At 43.5% G+C, this 19,353-nt stretch overlaps 1 protein-coding gene across 1 annotated transcript in view; it reads right to left on the minus strand.

Annotated features, from left to right (window-relative positions):
* Nucleotides 1–19,353, minus strand: part of INSR (insulin receptor) — a 125,701-nt gene that overhangs the window by 15,881 nt on the left and 90,467 nt on the right. The window contains exons 10-12 of the mRNA XM_081076009.1: nucleotides 16,866–17,067; nucleotides 9,880–10,154; nucleotides 8,845–8,984 (exon numbers count right to left, since the gene is read on the minus strand). Coding sequence (XP_080932135.1) covers nucleotides 8,845–8,984; nucleotides 9,880–10,154; nucleotides 16,866–17,067 — 617 coding nt within the window. The remainder of the gene's footprint in view (nucleotides 1–8,844; nucleotides 8,985–9,879; nucleotides 10,155–16,865; nucleotides 17,068–19,353) is intronic.

The raw sequence follows: 19,353 nt of genomic DNA on the forward strand, positions 1-19,353 counted from the left end.
TCTACGGAGAAGGAAACAGAAGCAGGGGTTATCATGATTGAGAACAGGCAATCTTCCTAAACCGCAGGCCAAGCATCTGACCTGGACCATTTCGTTTAATTCTTACAACAACCCCATGTCTTAGTTTCTCCTGAGAGAGGAGGAAACTGAGTCTTAGGGCAGAGTCAGCAAACTTTTGCTATAAAAAGCCAGATAATGAAGATTCTCAGCTTCAGGGGGCCAGACAGTCACTGTCACCAACACAACCCTGCCGTCAAAAGCAGCCAGAGACAAATCCCAATCGTAACATCTGTAAATGAACAGGCATGGCCATGGCCATGTGTCCACAAAATACTGTGAACACTGAAAGTTGAACTTCACATAATTTACACATGTCATGCAATACTATTCCTCTTTTCATTTTTTTTCCCAACCATTTTTAAGATGTGAAAGTGATTCTTAGCCCACAAGCTGTACAAAATCAGGATACACAAATAGTGTGCCGACCCCTGGCTGAGAATGTGAAATGATCAGTGAGAGATCCCATAGCTGGTGAGTGGCAGGGCAGGCCTTTGAACCTAGAACCGTCTGGCTCCAAAACTTCTTGCAACCCCTGTGGCGTATTTTCACCAGACCTCCAGAAAGTCCCCCAAAGGCAGGAAGGGAGCCCCGTCACCTAAATCACATTTCAGGCTTTCCTCCTACACCTCCAGGTCTCTGCCTTCTCAGAACCAGATACATGGGCTTAATTTCTTAAGGACAAATTTGAAATCTCCTTCCTTCCCATGGTGTCTTTTGGTTTCACTTTACTTCTTTCACCTCCATGAAAAGAGTTGGGATCTACCTAAATGTCTGATAAATGAGAGGAGGTAAACATCCACACTCGGGTGATAAACACATAAATAGAGATCAACCCAGAGTTTGTTAAGAAAGGCAGGAGGCTCACTGGGAAATAAGACCATGCAAGGCTTGGGCCCAATTTTGAAAACTTTCTGAAACAGCTCCAAGCTCATAGTGCATGCAGATATCTGGCCTGGAAAATTTTAGAGGGAGAGCAAGAAATGTAAAAGCTCCCGTGCTTATCATGTGACAACAGCAGCCAGAAAACAAATCAGCTGGAGGCGGGGTTAGGGAGTTCTAGTCCAAAGGTTCTTCCAAGAAGGATGAGTCACCAAGTAGAAAGAGATAAATCAGCAAATATAGACACCAAAGGTAGCTGCTATCCAGGACAAAGGGGACACACATGCTCCAATGTCAGTCATTTACCCCCCAGACATCTCGGGGTGGGGATTGAGAAGGGAGCATGATGGAAGGAACTAGAACCAGAGGCAGGTACACAGACACCAAAAAAAAAAAAGAAAAGAATAGAAAACAAGGAGCAAAACCTGATCAAGAGTGAAGAAGACAATTACATAAAAGTTTTATGTAAAAAAATAAAACTGGAAAGGAAAAAAAGCTCAAAACTGCAAGATACTGAAGCAAAGGATATGAGCTCATGGAAATGGATGGTCTTTCCAGAGACAGGGGTAGTCCCTGGAGCTAGGGTCTCCCAGGGAGGAGAGGGGAAGTGGCGAGGGGACTTGAATGCAAGAGTTAAGGAAAGAGTTAGATTCAAGTGATACAGCTAGCAGTGATTCGGGCTATTAACCAGCAAACAGAAACAAAAATGACCTCCACCAAATTCTGAGAGGATTTTGTAAAACCAACAAAGTCTTAATGGTTTAAAAACAACTTTACTTTACTTTTGACTTTATCAAAGCAATGCTAGACAACTAAGGAAATGTTGGAGATTATCAAGCGATCTTGTCTACGAAAAGGTTTTTTAAAACGTTATTGCAACCTTTCACACTCTCTCCTAATTTCCTCCCATCTCTGTTCCCCTACAGGTTAACTAGGGCTCGTCTGCCTGGTATCGGGGTCAGGCCAGGCAGGGCAGAAGCTGGTGGGGATTCATGGTGGGGATTCCCACTGGTGACTCTCGGGCTCCAGGAACAGGAGGGGCAGGCCAAGGCAGCTGGGAGAACGTGGGATAAGGTCCAATGCCAACAGCTGTCCCAGTTTACCCATAACCAAGGGTTCCCAGGATGTAGGACTTCAATGCGCAACCCTAGAAAATTCCCATCAGATGGGGTAGAGTTGGTCACAACAGCAAGAGTAAAATCAAGGAGGGTCTGCACGGAATCTATATTCTCCTCCTTGCCACCAACAACACCCCAAACTTCCTCTGGAAGCTGCGCCTCCCCCTTGAGTGGCTCTTGATTGCCACCCTCCACTCTACCCCAGTTCCAGGGCTCACTCTGCCTGAAGCTGAAAAGTCCTATTGGTTTGGGGAAGGGCACAAAACTCAGACCTAAATGAGCCATCATGGAAATGCAAATCGAGACCACAATGAGATACCACTTTACACCCACTAGCATGGCTGTAATAAAAAAGATGGACCAAGTGTTTCTATCCGTCTATACGTTTCTGTAATACGTCATCTATATAAGCTTACTAACTAATGTCACCCCAATAAATCTAATAAATAAAAATAAACAAAAATCAAACTTGAATTCAAAAAAAAAAGATGGACCAGAGGAAGGGTTGGTGAGAAACCTGGAACCCTCCTACACTGCTGGTGGGACTATAAAATGGTGTAGCTTCTTTGGGAAAGAGCTTTTTTAAGGCATTTCCTTAAAAGTTCAATGTAGAGTTACCATATGACCCAGGAATTCCACTCCTAGGAATGTACTCGAGAAAACTAAAAATATACGCCCCAAAACTTCACAAATGTTCATAGCAGCATGAGCCGCAATAGCCAAAAGGTGAAAACGTCCATCAAAGGATGAACAGATAAACAAAATGGGATCCATCCATACGATGGAATATTTTCAGTTATAAAATGGAGTGACATACTAACACATGCTATAATGTAGATGAACCTTGAAAACATTATGCTAATGAAAGAAACCAGTAACAAAAGGTCACACACCTATTGTATGATCCATTTATATGAAATGTCCAGAACAGGCAAATCCATAGAGACAGAAAATGGATTAGTGGTTGCCAGAAACTAGAGAGACAGGAGTCAGGGAAGATTTGGGAGTGATGGCTAAGAGGTGTTTCTTTGGGGTGTGATGAAAATATTCTGAAATTGACTCTGGTGATAGTTGTACAACTCTGTGAATGTACTAAAATCCATTGAATTCTATGTGTTAAATGGGTGCATTTTATGGTATGTGAATGTATCTCAATAAAGCTGTTATTAAAAAACTCTCATGCCTGAGCCAACCAGCACAAGCGCTTCCCTGGTCAGATGACTGGTTATTGGATGTCATGTGACCTCAGCCTGGCTCGGAATGCCGGGACACAGACTCCCACTCTTCCTGGAGGCTTGGTGCTAAGAGGATATGAGGTTTGAAACCATAGGAGGACAGCCAGGAGTTGCTGGACTCTTGCAAGGACTCGTAAGATGCAACTGATCCAAAGGAATTCTGGATCCAGCCATGCCTGAACTCTTTGAACTGTTCAGTTATAGGAGCTAATGAGTTTCCTTTCTGTCTTCATCTATTTCAAGGGGAGGGTGTTCTCAATTGCTGGTGGAACACAAGGGATAAAAGCATAAAGGATCTAAAGCCCAGAGCCTGTATTCTCAACCTCTAGATTACACTGGAAAAAGGTCTTCCCAAATATCCTTGTAAAAGGCTGTACATCCACCCATTTTTATGAATATACCATATTCCATGTACCCATTCTCCAATGGACAGACACCAAGTGGCTTGCACTTTTTGCTAGTGATGAAAATCTTATGCATAGATTGAAAATCACCTGAAGTCTAGCTGAATTGAAACCCTACAACTAAAGACATACGGAAGCCACCTCGAGACTGATAGGAGGGGCAGAGACACGGAATGGGCTTGTCACACACCCATGTGTGACCGTTAAAAATCGGGAGGGATATCTCGGCTGCAGTGGTCCCCCCTGAGAAGCGAGGGGTCCCAGCCCCAAACCAAACACCCCAGCCCGGGGTTCCAGTGCTAGGAAGAGAAGTCCCCACACTTCTGGCTGTGAAAACTAGCAGAGATTGTGGCTGAGTGAGACAGAGGGTGGCTAGAGTCCGAAGCATTCCTCTCAAAGGGCTTGCATATGTACTTATTCACTGATGGACTCAATCACTCTGAGCTCCAGCGCTGGAGCAGCAGCTGTTCGAAAGGTACCAGGAACATACAGGGAAGAATTGATTTATCTAGCTTCAGAGTGAGGGCTGGAGGGGCAGCTTTCTCCCTGGATGGAGGAGCTGAGGGAAGCCATTATTTCTTTGTTGAGCCCTCCCCCCTCCTGGTGGGCAGACCCAGGCTGCTGCCATATCTGAGTCTCCATCAAGCTGGCTAACACTCTTCGCTCTGCCCTGGTGATTACCTGAGACACCACCTCACCAAATTTCAGGCCCACCCAAGCTGCTTCCAGTGGTTCATCTTGGCTCAGGCTGCAGACTTTCCTAAAATCTCTCAAAGGTTCACAAACCCCAAACAAGAAGCATCTGGCTTCAGTATGTCCCATACCTCTTGCAGAGCAGCCCCAAACCCAGCACTGGTGGCAGCCGACCTTGGTTTGCTCGCAGCTTGGCCTCTCAAGGCACCTCCAAGCCTAGCACAGGTGGATTGTTTTGTAGCTCATGCCAGGTGGCCCTGGGCAGGGCACAGGCTGCAGCTGAACTTGGCCTGCAGCGGAGCCCCTCCCAAGAGGCCCTAGGGCTGGCATGCCACGTGGCCAACTTCACTGGACCCAATCCAAAGCATCATTCGGTCACCTCCAAGAACAACACACCCAAAAGGCAAACTGAGCAGACACCAGAGCCCTACTAAAGCAAATCCTGCTTTGTAGGGTCAGTCCCTACACAACAGCTCCTCCATTGTAGTCACAACCAGTCCTCAAAACCAGTCAGCCCAAAAATCAATCCCTCCCACTATATGCACACAGCAACCAAGTCTCAACCACAAAAGGAGGACACACACAACCCACACAAGGGACCCACCTACAGCACCCAGCTCAGGTGATCAGGGAGAGTGCACCACTGGGCCCCACAACACCTACTACTTAAGGCCATTCTACTAACAAGGGGAGACATAGCAGCCCTACGTAATACATAGAACCAAACACAGGAAGGCAGCCAAATGGGCAGACAAAGAAACATGGTCCCAAATAAAAGAAAAGAACAAAGCTCCAGAAAAAGAACTAAACAAAATAGAGACAAGCAATCTACCAGATGCAGAGTTCCAAACACTGGTTATAAGGATGCTCAATGATATCAGGGAGAACTTCAACAAAGAGATAAAAACATAAAAATGGAAGATAAAAAACATAAAAAAAGAATGTCAGAAATAAAAAATATAATAACTAAAAAGAAGAATGCACTAGAAGGAATTACCAGGAGACTAGATGAAGCAGAGGACTGAATTCAGTGATTTGGAAGAAAAGGTAGCAAAAAACACCCAATCAGAACAACAAAAGAAAAAAAGAATACAAAAAAATGAGGATAGTTTAAGGGGCCTCTGGGTCAACATTCGCATTATATGGGTAACCAGAAGGAGGAGAGAGAAAGCAAGGGATTGAAAACCTATCTGAAAAAATAATGACAGAAAACTTCCCTAACCTGGCAAAGGAAATAGATATACAAGCCCGGGAAATGCAGAGTCCCAAACCAAATGAACCCAAAGAGGTCAGCACCAAGACACATCATAATTAAAATGCCAAAGGTTAAAAACAGAGAGACTCTTAAAAGCAGCAAGAGAAAAGCAGTTAGTTACCTACAAGGGAGCTCCTATAAGATTGTCAGCTTATGTCTTAACAGAACTTTTGCAGGAACAGAAGGCATTAACATGAAATATTCAAAGTGATGAGAAACAAGAACCTACAACCAAGGGTACTCTACACAGCAAGGCTATCATTTAGAATGGAAGGAGAGATAAAGAGCTTCCAAGACAAGAAAAAGCTGAAGAAGTTCATCAACACCAAACCAGTATCACAAGAAATGTTAAGGGGACTTCTTTAAGAAGAAATAGGAAAACAAGACAAAAAAGATGAATAATAAAATGGCAATTCTACATATCTCTCAACATTACTTTCGATGTAAATGGATTAAATGTTCTAACACAAGACATAGGGTGGCTGAATGAATAAGAAAACAAACCCCTTAAATATCCTGCCTATAAAGGACTTCAGATTGAAAGACACACAGAGACTGAAAGTAAAGGGATGGGAAAAAGATATTTCATGAAAATGGAAACAATAAAAACAAACAAAATCTGGAGTAGCAATACTTATACCAGACAAAATAGACTTTAAAACAAAGGCTATAACAAGAGACAAAGAAGGACCCAGGAATCCCACTTCTGGGTATTTACCTCAAGAAACCCAAAACGCTACTTCAAGGGGATGTGTTCATCTACCAGTATATGTTCATTGCAGTATTGTTTACAATGGCCAAGATGTGGAGGCAGCCTGGGTGCCCACTGATGGAAGGATGGATAAAGAGGAGGTGGTACATATGTACAATGGAATATTGCTCAGCCAAGGAAGGGAATGGGTTCTTGCCATCTGCAGCGTCATGGATGGACCTGGAGGGTATTGTGCTGAGTGGAGTATGTTAGACAGAGAAAGACAGATGCAATGTGATTTTGCTTATATATGGAATCTAAAGAACAAAATAAACAAAGAAAACAAAAACAGAGTCATAGATACAGAGAACATTTTGATGGTTGCCAGATGGAAAGGGGTTGGGGTGGTGAGTGAAAAAGAAGAAGGGATTAAGAAGTACAAATTGGATGTCACACAGTAGTCATGGGGATGTGGGGTATAGCATAAGGGATACAGTCAAGAATTATAATAACAATGTATGGAGTCAGATGGGCACTAGATTTATTGGGGTGATAGATGGGAGGGGAGTTGGGGGACTGGGTAGAAAAGTAAAGGGATTAAGAAGTATAAACTGGTAGTTAGAAAATAGTCATGGGGCTGTAAAGTAAAGCACAGGGAATATAGTTAATCATATGGTAATAACTATGCATAATGCCTGGTGGATACAAGACTGGTTGGGGGATCACTTCTTAAATTACATAAATGTCTAACCACTATGCTGAATACCTGAAATTAATATAAAATAACATTGAATGTCAACTGTTTAACTGAAAATTTTAAAAAGGAGGGAAAAAAGATGAAGGGAAATAAGAGACTCAAATCTCCAGGTATAAAACAAATAAGGCATGGGGACATAATGTACAGCATGGGGAATACAGTCAATAATATTGTGATAGCTGGTACAGTGTCATATGGTTGCTGAACTTATCATGGTGATCACTTCTTTCGGTATATAAATGTTTAGTAACTATGGTATATAACTGAAACTGACATAATATTTTATGTTAGTATATTTTAATAAAAATCTTTTAAAAAGGAAAGAAAAGGAAATCTTATGCATAAAACTTTGCCCCCACCCCAAATTTGAATTATTTTCTTAGTATATATTAGATTAATACATACAGGATAAGACATTAATCAGTCTCGCAAAAATGGTCCCCAATGGGACATGGCTCCCTTTATGCACTCCTGAGAAGTCCCCTCCCATACTGATGCTTAGCTTGGCCACTGGACTCACTTTCATGTGCATTCTTCTTTGTTTCTTTTTACAACTCTCTGCAGGCTGTATAAAAATGGGCCTCGGGCCAGATTTGGCCCACAGGCCATACTTTGCTGATTTCAGTTCTAAATCATTGTCAGAGCTGAATATTTGGGCATTAAGAGCAGATCTGGTCCCAGAAGGGTAAACAGACGGAGACCACCTGTCCTTCCTGGCTTGGGAAAGCCATGCTGTGCCCACCTGGTTACAGGATCACCAGAGTTCCAGGAAATCAGACAGTTTTGTTAAATCTGGCCCACTGCTTGTTTTTGTAAATAAAGTTTTATTGGCATACAACCACACCCATTCATTTACATGTGATCTAGATAGTGGCTTTTGAACTATAATAGCAGAGCTGAGTATTTGCAACAGTCTATCTGGCTGCAGTCAAACATGGGTACTATCTGGCCCTTTTACTGACAAATCCTGGACTCGAACATCAGGTGGGCTGGGGTTTGAATCCTAACTCTATTCTTAGGACCTTGGACACAACTTAAATTCTGGACACCTCAATACCAAGGTCATTGGGTTATTCTGAGGAGTTATTGCACTTCATCAGTCCCAAGAGGCATAACATTTTCACATTCTGACATTTCTAAAATTGGAACACATCTTATAAGCAACGTCACCTTCCAGTTAGACATGGTTGCATCTCTTTGTTTCTTAGTGGTCCATAAAAATAACACAGCCTCTCATCCCATCTTCGATGCGATCAAATACTAAAAATGAGATATTGTATGCAAAGCACTTCACATGCATGGGCACCAGCGAGCCCTGGGGATAAGCTTCACTTCCTTTCTGTTCTTAGATCTCCTGTCTTGTGCGAATTGGTGTTCACCCTTCACCCAATAAAAAGTCACTTATTAAGGTTTTAGGTGATGTATTACCAGATTCAGATAACTCTCTCCAAAGGAGATGAGCCTCCTGTCATGTGAGGAAAGAGTGAGGAAAGTGAGGAATGTGAGGAAAGACACATTCAGGCAGCCATCGCTCAAATCGTAGGACAAAGCCGGAAAGCAAAGTAAGAAACAGCTGACAGAAATGTTTGTGGATTAGCATTTCTGACTCATACCTCTGGAAAGTTATGTATCAAGGTTTTGAGTCCTGACAATGAAGCATCCACTGAGAAGTGTGTGGGCCAGAATTTAAGGAGAGGAAGGAGGTACCAACGACAGCCGTGAAGGCTCATGCCCAGGTGTCGAAGGTCTTACCTCATCGCCGTACCGCCGATAGCTCACTTCGTACAGCACAATCAGACCATTGGGTTCCTTCGGCTCCTGCCACATCAAGTGAACGACGTTGTTCTCGAAGATTTCATGGGTCACGGGGCCCACAATGTCATCTGCCTTGGCTGTAAGAAGCAGTGGTTAGAGGTTAGAGGCAGGGACGTGACCCCTGGATCGAATCCCACTTCTACCGTTTACCAGCTAGCGACATCGAGCTGGTTACATTTTCCTATTCTCCATTTCCCTCGTTGGAGAACAGACATGTAAGGATCACCATATGGGACTGCCCACATATCTGTCTGTTTGTCTATCTATCTCACATTCTGTTGGTTCTGTTTCTCTGGACTAATACCCTACATATATGTGTTTCTTAATTTTACTTTATTTTTCTTATGGTTTGTGTGTATTTTTCTAATGTTTATATAATGGCTGTGTATGTAAAAAATAATAAAGGCAACCTGGATGGACCTTAAGGGCATTATGCTCAGTGAAATAAGTCAGACAGAGAGACAAATACTGCCTGATCTCACTTAGATGTAGAATCTAAAACAGATGAACTCAAAAACACAGAGTAGAATGGTGGTTACCAAGGCTGGGTGGTGGGGGAAATGGGGAAATGTTGTTCCAAAGGTACAAACTTCCAGTTATAAGGTGAACACTTTCTGGACATCTAATGACGACACAGTGATTATAGTTAATAACACTGCATTGTACACGAGGGTAGAACTTAAATGTTCTCTCCATGAAAAAACAACTGGTCATGATGTGAGGCGATGGAAATGTTACCGACGCTATGGGTTTGTGGGCAGCATAATCAGACTGCAACATACAAGGGTATCAAGTCAACGTGTTGGACACTGTGTTACAGGAACTTACACAATGTTCTATGTCAATTGTATCTCAGTAAAGGTGGAAAAAACTAAAGATAAATAAAAAATGGTAAAGGCAAGTAAGTTAAAGGGGGTGGAGGACTTCGCCTCTGTGGGCATGGGTCTCCCGGCCTGTGATGTGCCGACCCACCTTCGGGCATGGTCCTGGCACTGACATAGGCCGCCACGCTGCACCTTTCCTCAGGGGAATCTTGGTTGCAAGCCTGCAGCTCAATGCGATAGCCGGTGAAGTGGCGAAGGCCGGAGATGACCAGTGACTCTTTGTTCATTACTTTCTCGAAGGGCCGGTGCTCCTCCAAGCTCGTGGGCGTGCTGGTCGAGGAGATATTGGGGAAACCCGCAGCCGTGGGCATGACTGTTGTCCCATTTCCCACGTCACCAAGGGCTCTGCGTTTCCTCGACGGCCTGTCACGACAGCAGGACATACATGGTCACGCACCTGCCATCTTTATGTAAATGCTGCTGGAGAATCAGAGGCTTAAAATGAAAGACTGGTGCAGTGGGCTGCGAGAGGGCAGGTGGATTACAGTGCATATTGCCAGGAATTACAACCCAGGACAGCTTTCAAGATGCCCTTGACAGCATTGTAAGTCAGGGCAGGCCCATCCCGAGAGGGCTGGGACTCCGGGACCATTGTCATAGACACACACCCATATTGCTCTCAACATGCTTGATTTCAGGTTTTCATTTTGCAGAGTAACAGGCCACCCAAGTTCAGTGTGAAAAATAATATGCCAAAAGCATGTAAGAGTCAAGTTTTTCAGGAAGCCCTGCCAAATGGTATTTTCCCAATGGCCCAAGCTACTGACCAACTCCATCAGTTTTAACAGGAGAAACGTATCTTCTAATGCTTACAACCATTTAGGGCACCTGTGTAATTAGAGTGATTCAACTTCAATTCTTACCACTCAGGTCAGTATGGATAACCCCAAAAAATGCCAATGCAGTTGGCCCACTTTCTTCCCCTTAAAAAGCTATATTAAGAAATAAATGTTATGGGGCGGCCGGATGGCTCAGTTGGTTACAGCATGAGCTCTGAACAACAAGATTGCCGGTTCAATTCCCACATGGGATGGTGGGCTGTGCCCCCTCCAACTAAGATTGAAAACGGCAACTGGACTTGGAGCTGAGCTGCGCCCTCCACAACTAGACTGAAAGAGAACGACTTGGAGCTGATGGCCCTGGAGAAACACACTGTTCCCCAATATTCCCCAATTTAAAAAAAAAAATGAGTATAAAGTTTCTTTAGAAGAAGAAGAAGGAGAAGGAGAAGGAGAAGGAGAAGGAGAAGGAGAAGGAGAAGGAGAAGGAGAAGGAGAAGGAGAAGGAGAAGGAGAAGGAGAAGGAGAAGGAGAAGGAGAAGGAGAATACATGTTGATAGCCTTAAAGTTTAGAAATACCAAACAAAAAAAAAGTATAAAGAAAATTCAAATTACTCATCATTCCACTGCCCACTGTTTCCTGTGGGCAACTTTTTCCTAGAAATATCCTGCATGACTATGATGAGGATCAAGCTAGTTTTATAACCCATTTCATTCATTTGTATTAGAAGCATTCATTAAACATTTTCTTTAAAATATAATGTCTAAGGTAGGGCAGAATTTATGGGTTTTTTTTTTTCTTTTTCAACGTGAGGCGAGGTTTCCCCTCCTCATTTTGAAAGAAGCTCATGCTCAATGCAGAAAATTTGGAAAACTGTAAAATACTCCAATGAATCCATGAGCACAATTTAGTTAACCATCCTCCTATATTTTTAATATGAGTGTTTCCTGTTCTTTTTGCTACTATAACTATTGCTTTGACTTTGTCTGATTGTCTTATTAGGTCCTGAAAGTCGACCCCCAGAAGAGAAATCACTAGGTTATGCATCTTAACACAGACGGCTAAATTGCTCTCCAGAACTTTACCTTGACCTGTTCTCAGCAGGGGGCCGTGACACCGCACCTCATCAACACTGAGTGATTAGCAGGGTTTCGTTTTTTCAGATTTTCAACTTGAGAGACTTTTTAAAAAGGCATCACACTACTGTTTCACTGGTAGCTCTTTGTTCTGGTCGGTGCGAACTTTTCTTTCCTGTATTAGTTCTTTTGTGTTTCTCTAGGCAATGGTCCACCCTTATCCTATTTTTCCAGGAAGTTCTACTGCTTTCCTCATTCCTGCTCCTGTGCTGTCCATTCACTAAGGATATTAACCCTTTATCGATCGTGTTGGACAATTTACCCAATTTGCTGTTCGCCAGTGAGCTTCCTTTAAAGGATCTAAAACAGTCTTTCCTATTTATCTGTACAATTTTATATCTCAGCAAATTTTCAAAATTTTCCTTTACAGGTAATTCTAGATGGGGTAACTACGGTTTTATGGGAATTATGAAAGAGATCTTTTCCAGTTGTGTATCCCAATTATTTCCAGTATATCCATTGGCTTTTGTTTATTTATATTGTCCCTACTTCGCCAAACTCTCATTCTAAGAGTTCCATAGTTGATTTTCTTGGGTTTTCAAGGAACACACCAAGAAAAAGGTCAACAAACTTTTCCTGTTAAGTGCTAGGTAGTAAATATTTTGGGTTTTGCAGGACATGTGGCTTTTGTCACAACTACTCAACCTTCAATGGCTTTCAAGCCACTGTAGCTAGAAAGCAGCCCTAGACACAATGGAAACAAATGGGTGTGGTAGCATTCCAAAAAAACATCATTGACAAAACAGGCCACAGGCCAGTGTTTGTCCAGCCTTGCACTAGATTACCTGCAAATATCAATGATTTTATTTCCCACAATCCATTCTTTGAAATTCTAATTTCTGTTTTGTACCTAACTGCACTGGCTAGCTACCCGCAAAAATGTTAATTAGGAATGATGACATTGGGCTCCAACTCTAACAGGAATAGTTTTTTAAATGATGTTAAGCTGACTGTTAGTTTCATCTGGGTCATATTTGTCTTGTTGCCTTTTTCCTCCCTTTCTCGAAATTAGAATTTTTTTAATTAACATTATCAAACGAAATTATTATATGATTTTCCTTACTGGATCTCTTGATGAATTCAGTTACATTATCAAGAGCTCCAGATCTTAAACCATCTTTGCACTTCTGATATAAACAATATTGCCAGCACAGTGCTTTAGTTGGGACATTTAGATCTAAAGTCCCATATTAGCTGATCCTGGGTTTTCTTTCAATAATGCATTTTTTCAGGTTCTGCTAAGGGGTGTTATATTAGTTTCATAATATGAACTGGGAAGATTTCCATAGATTTCTATGCTCTGGAAAAGTTTCTGTATTACAGGAAGTAGTTGCTCTTTCAAAGTTCAAAAGAACTCATCTGTCACACTCTCTGGGCTCAGGAGCTTTTGTTTTTTGTTGTTTGTTGTTTTTTGTGTTTTTTTTTTTTGAGGCACTTAACTGACACCTTTTTTCAGTCTTTTTTCAAGGTTATTAGAATATTTATTTTTTCTACTTCTTCTTGAATCAGCCCAGACAAGATAAATTTCCCAGCTGAAAGTTTCAAATTGAATAGCACGGGATTGTCCAGATGAAGTCAACATATTAAAATCTTCCTTAGGCCCCAGTTTTATATCACTTTTTTACTTCTAGTTATTTGTGGTTTTCCCCCTTTGATTTTAATTACAAGTTTAGCCAGATTGATTTTCCTCTCCCTCCTTAATACATTTATAGTTTTACATTTTTTTTCTTAATTTACAAAACCATTAAGTCTACTAATTTGTATAAAAGGTCATCTTTGCAATATTCTACAAGTTAAGGTATGTGATATTCACATTTCCATTATTTTCCAAATGGACTTGAATGAAAGTTTCCATTTCTGCTTTGACCCAACAGATATCCAAGTGATGGAAGTAGAATTTCTATTCAAACTTTTGAAGTCAACTTTTAGTTTTTACTGCACTGTAGTCAGAAAAACGTGTGGTCAGAAAACAAACCCTACTTTGGGGGTACTCATTAAGATTTCGTGTGGTCTTTTTGTATGAAAAGAGCAATGGCATTCTCAGATGGAAACCAAAGGTATCAAAGCAAAGATATACCCATATTAGCAAGACTCAAACATGTCTATACAGCCACAAGTAGGCCTTGCAAAAATGATCAAGCGCTGGTGTCCCATAAATAACTACTGAGAAATTGGTATCTGACCAACTGAGGACGCAAAATGATCTCATGGAACAGGCAAAATATGTATATACCAAAAAGATTGTACACCGAAAGGCCACAAAGAAATCATGCAAGACCCCCATGACCAAACATCAACTGATCCTTCTCCTTCCACACACAGCACTTTACTATCCCACACCTTCACACTCGATCAGCGATCAGCGGTTCTCAAGAGGGGGCGATTCTGCCCCTTGTCCCACCACCACAGGGACACGGGGCCTATCTGGAGACATTTGGGTTGTCACAATTTGGGGGACAGGTGTGCGGCTGGCAGAGAGTGAGTAGTGACCAGGGATGGTACTCAGCATGTTACAACACACAGGGCTGTCCCCACACCTGAGAAAGAGTCGGTCCCTGGTGTTAACATCTGAGATCAAGAAACTAGTCTGGACCAGTCTCTGATTTCTAGACCTTTCTTTTCTACACGATTATCTTCTGAATGGCCACTAGAGGGCAGATTGGGGCCACACACGTATGCCTGAAAATAAATAAATAAATACATAAATAAACACTACTTAAAGAATAAAATCACAGGGGTGGGCAAAATGGGTAAAGTGGATCAAAAGGCACAATTTCCAGTTATAAAATAAATAATCCCTGGGGCTGTCATGTACAGCACAGTGACTATAGTTCATGCACGTCTGAAAGGTGCCAAGCAAGTAGATCTTAAAAGTTCTCAAAAGGAAAAAGAAATCTGTGACTGTGAAGTGACTGGCGTTCACTAGACTGTGCTGGTCATTTTGCAATCGATGCAAATAACGAATTGTTAGGTTGTACACCTGTAACTAACATAATGTTAAATGTCAATTATATCTCCATAAAAGTAAAATAAAGCATCTCTTTGCATGGCCCTGCCCTGCCTTTCTTGTCCGGCCTCCTGTTCTTCCCAAGAGCCCGTGACGGGTCCCATCACCTTGACTTTCCCTCAGATCTCTCACAGTCCTCTCCTCCAGGACCACCCTGTCTCTTAAAAGAACAAAGGAAGTTCCTTCAAAGGGGAGCAGCACACCTGGCTTACACGTGTATTCCTGCACCTGTCATCCCCAATGAAAATGTTCTGTGTCCTGGTCAGTTTTCCCCACTGCCTGCCCCACGTGGTTTAGACTCTGGGCGCTGGCCACAGCTGTGCGCACACAGCAGGCATCGATAAATGCTGAGTGAGCGAATGCAGCGGGGAAACGTGTGGCATCCGGCAGGTGCCCAGGAAGCAGCCCCTTGATCCTGTTTTAGTAAGAGTGTGTTAGTTATGATTTTTCCCCTCATTCGTGCCCAGATGCCATCTCAGGGCGAAGGCATTTAACGTATGGATTTGTGAAGCGCCTGGTCTCGGCAGAGCAGCCCATGACATGCATCAAGCCACAGAAGCCCCTGGGGTCGCAAAGGCACACAACATGCTCCCAGTGCGGCCCTGCGCCCAGTACCGGGGCCACACGGACGTCCCACAGGTGAGTCATGCCTACTGTCCTCAGCACCAGGGCCTGAAGAGGATTTTCTACGAAAACAAAACCAACTGCTTTGAGGACAGATAGAACTTCTTCAGATGGACCTCTTGCTTCTGACACCCTGGAAGCCACATTCTGTCCAAGCAGCCCAAGAGCGCCCATGGACCACTTTTCCCCATCATTTGAACTACATCTTCCCCAGCAGGTGCAAGAACGGGGGGGGGGAAACAGAGAAAATATGCCCTAGAGACCTAGCCAGAGATCTGGGGTTCCCCTAGGATATCAAGCTCGACTCAATTTAAACATCACAACCGACTCAGCCATTTCCCCAAGTCCGACAGCGTTTTGTTTTTAGCAGGTAAAACAGTAACTGCCTCAATGCCTGGGGTGTGCCATTCAGTGTGCTCTTCTGGGTTCAGTGTCATGGGGTGGGAGCGGGAGGCAATGCAAGAAAGAAAAATGAAAGAAATGTTACATGCTGATGGTTCTGAGGAAACGGCTAATCTACTCGGATGAGGAACGATGGGCGTGTGAAGAGATAGTTTTAGAATCTTGTTTTATCCCAACGTAAACCTTCTGGGGTTTCGATCTACTTTTGAAACAGCCAGTTGTGTCAGACATTTCTGGGTAGCCATCTGCTGAAGTCTTTAAGAGGGACGCCCAGAGGTCAAGGGTGGAGAGGCAGGAGGCAGCTCAAAGCCCACCTCACACCTTTACTGCCATGACTTGTGGCGAGTGACTCATCAGCTCAGAAATGCAGGCTTCGGACCCACCTAAGGGCGATGGCACCTGCTTCAGTGGGTGGCTGAAAGACTCATGAACTACATGATGCAGACGGTGCTATTGGCATCGAGGGGGGAGGCCAATCTCTTTCTAAGAGATAGAAACTGTTATTGTTTCCATTTTATAGATGAGTAAGCTGAGGCCGTGAGAGCGCGGAAACAACCTGGGACCCACAGAAACCTTTTTACCTAACTGTCTTTGCTTGCAGGAAAAGTAAAGAGAGATGAAAAGCCTAGAGTGATTTTCACTGCAAACCTTGTTGGTGAATCAGATATACATCAAGAAGTCCTTTCACTCACTAAAAGAAACTGAACATATTTAAATAGGAGTCGTCTCCGGGCTTTGAAGATGCTATGGAAAGTTCCAGAAGGATGAGAAGGTTACACAGATTTTTTAAAAAGAGAATGCTCTGAGCTTGAGACGTGGTGATACGTCAAGCCTGGGCTGGGCAGGCCTGTCTCAGGACCGGCCTCAGTAGTCTTACAGGCTATGTACCAGAACTCGGATGGAGACAGAGGCTGGGGTAAAGAGTTCTGGAGAAGTCAGGAAGCAAATGCTGGGGTTTTTAAGTTTCCTCCTTTTCTGGTGAACATCTGGCCTTCCTGATAAGCTTCCTGTATCTCTCCCTCCATCCTGGGAAGAGACTCAGCCTGGACTCTGCCCACCGTCTGGACCTCCACTTTATCTTGTTCCCCAGGCCACGACCCCGACCCCAAGCCAATGAGGACTGACCTGGGGACGAAAACCACATTGTGCAGGTAATCCTCAAACGTCTTCCTGAACGATGACTCCTCCAGCTCCTTCAGGATCTGAGAGTCAGTCTTCGGGCAGGAGCAGCACTCGCCGCCAGACTCCTCGTACTCGCTCTGGTTGTGCTTCTGAGAACCCTCCGACTCGAACGGTGGAGACCAGGTCCGGGAGGGCAGCTTCAACCCTACAGAAAGGCAGAGCAGGTGGACTCAGATCTCCCCCCTGAAACACATACGCACATAGAGCAAAAGGGACCTTCTCAGAGAGGCTGGGCTCAAGCCGGGATCTGGGTTCAAGTTCTACTGTGAAAAAGTAAGACCTTTCACTGTAGGGTCCAGTGGATGCCAACTGAGATGGTACATGTCAACATGTTCCAGACATTGCCAGATACTATAACCCCACGGGGCTGGAGGTTGTAAGGTAACCAGGCCTGTCCCTGCCTTCAGGGAACTTACATTCTAGTGCACAGGGGCCAGGGAGAGGCGTGGGAAATACACAATAAACTAATATATACATCTGCTATGGGTCACATAACACGGTCAAAGAACAGAGGATCTCTGGGGGTGCTACTTTTCATGGGTGGTCTTGGAGAAAGTGACCGCTGAGCAGTCCTGAATTCAGTAAAGGAAAGAGCCATGTACCTATCTTAGTGTAAAGTAGTTCAGACAGAGCACAAAGTTTGTGCAAAGGCCCCAAGGCAGGAACTTTCTTGGCATGTTGAAAGACACCAAGGACCCAATGTAGCTAGAAGAGGATGTGGGAGATAATGGTGAAAGGTGAAGTTAGAAAAGAACAGAATAAATAGCCAAATCACATTCAAGCACAGTTGAATGAACAAATGAATCCATCCATCCATCCATCCATCCATCAACCAACCACATAACTATATAGAGACAGGCGGGCAGACCACATTTTCACAGGGAATTCTACGGGGTCCAGCTCAGAGACCCTGTGATTATACTGAGCCATCAAACTGTGAAGCACAAATGAAAGAATCTAGCTCATTCAGGAATCCTGAAGTCAGAGTAGAGCGGTGGTTCTCACCAAGAGGTGATTCTGTACCACTCCATACCCCAGGACACTGGGCAAGGTCTGAAGACATTTCTGGTTGTCAGGACTGGTGAGGAGAAAAAGGACCACTGGCATCTAGACAGTGGAGACCACAGATACCGCTGGACATCCTACAATACACAGGACAGCCTCATCCCAGAGAACTGCCGGCCCCAAAAGTCAACGCTGCTGAGGTAGAGAAGCCCTGGGCTAAAGACATGAGAGGAGATCAGGAGAAGAAAACTTTCAAATAAACATAGAAAAGGGAATTAAAAAAAAAAAACTCTTGAGGTAGCAGTCTTAAAAATACAATGCTGTTTTTATAAGTACCACGCCTGGCTGTGTCTTGACCCCTGACGTCCATTCGCACAACCACACTTCTGGTACAACCTTGGGAATGCACACTACTCCTTACAGGCAAAATCCATGACAGCCCCTTAGAGTCCCCTTTCCTGCCACCAGCCCTTGGTGCTCCACTAGAGTCCACTGAGCAAAAGAAATTCCATCCTTGCTCCGCCCTTAAATAGATCCCGTAGACAATAAGCTCTAAGTACCTTCCTGTGGGTGGTGAGTGTCCCTACAGAGGGCCACGTACTTACACAGCTTTGAAAGCCTGCAAAGGACTCTTAGAAACACTACTGATGTTTATTAATACACATGGAATAAGCTGGCTGGGTTTACTGTGAGAGGGCTGGTGATGGCATTATACATGTAAAAAAACCTCAAGATTTCCTTAATAAGGGGGCTTCCTGACAATGTTCTGGACAGGAAGGAACTTTTGATCAGGTGCAGACATAGCTCCTGATACCCGTCACCCTTTCCAGCACCCACTGCATGACACTTGGTGTCCCACGGTTTTTCTGTGACTAAAGAGTAGAGCATTGTGACATACCTAGAGCAGTCAGATCCATAGAGACAGGAAGTAGATGGTGGTGCCGGGGCTGGGGGAGGGGAGTGAGTATTTAATGGGGACAGAGTGTCAGTTTGGGACGATGAGGAAATTCTGGAGATGGATAGTAGGGATGGCTGCACAGCAGTGTGAATGTACTTAATGCCACTGAGCTGTACAATTACAAATGCTTAAGTTGCTAATTTTATGTTATGTGTGTTTTATCCCAATAAAAAAAGCCATATAGTTGGTAAGACTGTATTGTATAATTTAAATATGCTAAGAGTTAACATATGTTCTAAATCCCCCCAAAAAACGATAAACATGTGAGGTGATGGATATGTCAGCTAGATAAGAGGAGTCCTTTCACACTGTATACATGTCTATCAGTCGTCACAATGTATGATTTAAATATCTTACAATTTTACTTGTCAATTACACCTCAGTAAAGCTAAAAAGTGAAAAAGGTCACTAAATGATAGTAATAGGAGCGCTTACTGGACATGATTAGTCAATTTATTTTGTGTGTGT

Source organism: Rhinolophus hipposideros (genome assembly GCF_964194185.1).
Source record: "Rhinolophus hipposideros genome assembly, chromosome: 16".
In the NCBI taxonomy this organism is placed as follows: Eukaryota; Metazoa; Chordata; class Mammalia; order Chiroptera; family Rhinolophidae; genus Rhinolophus; species Rhinolophus hipposideros.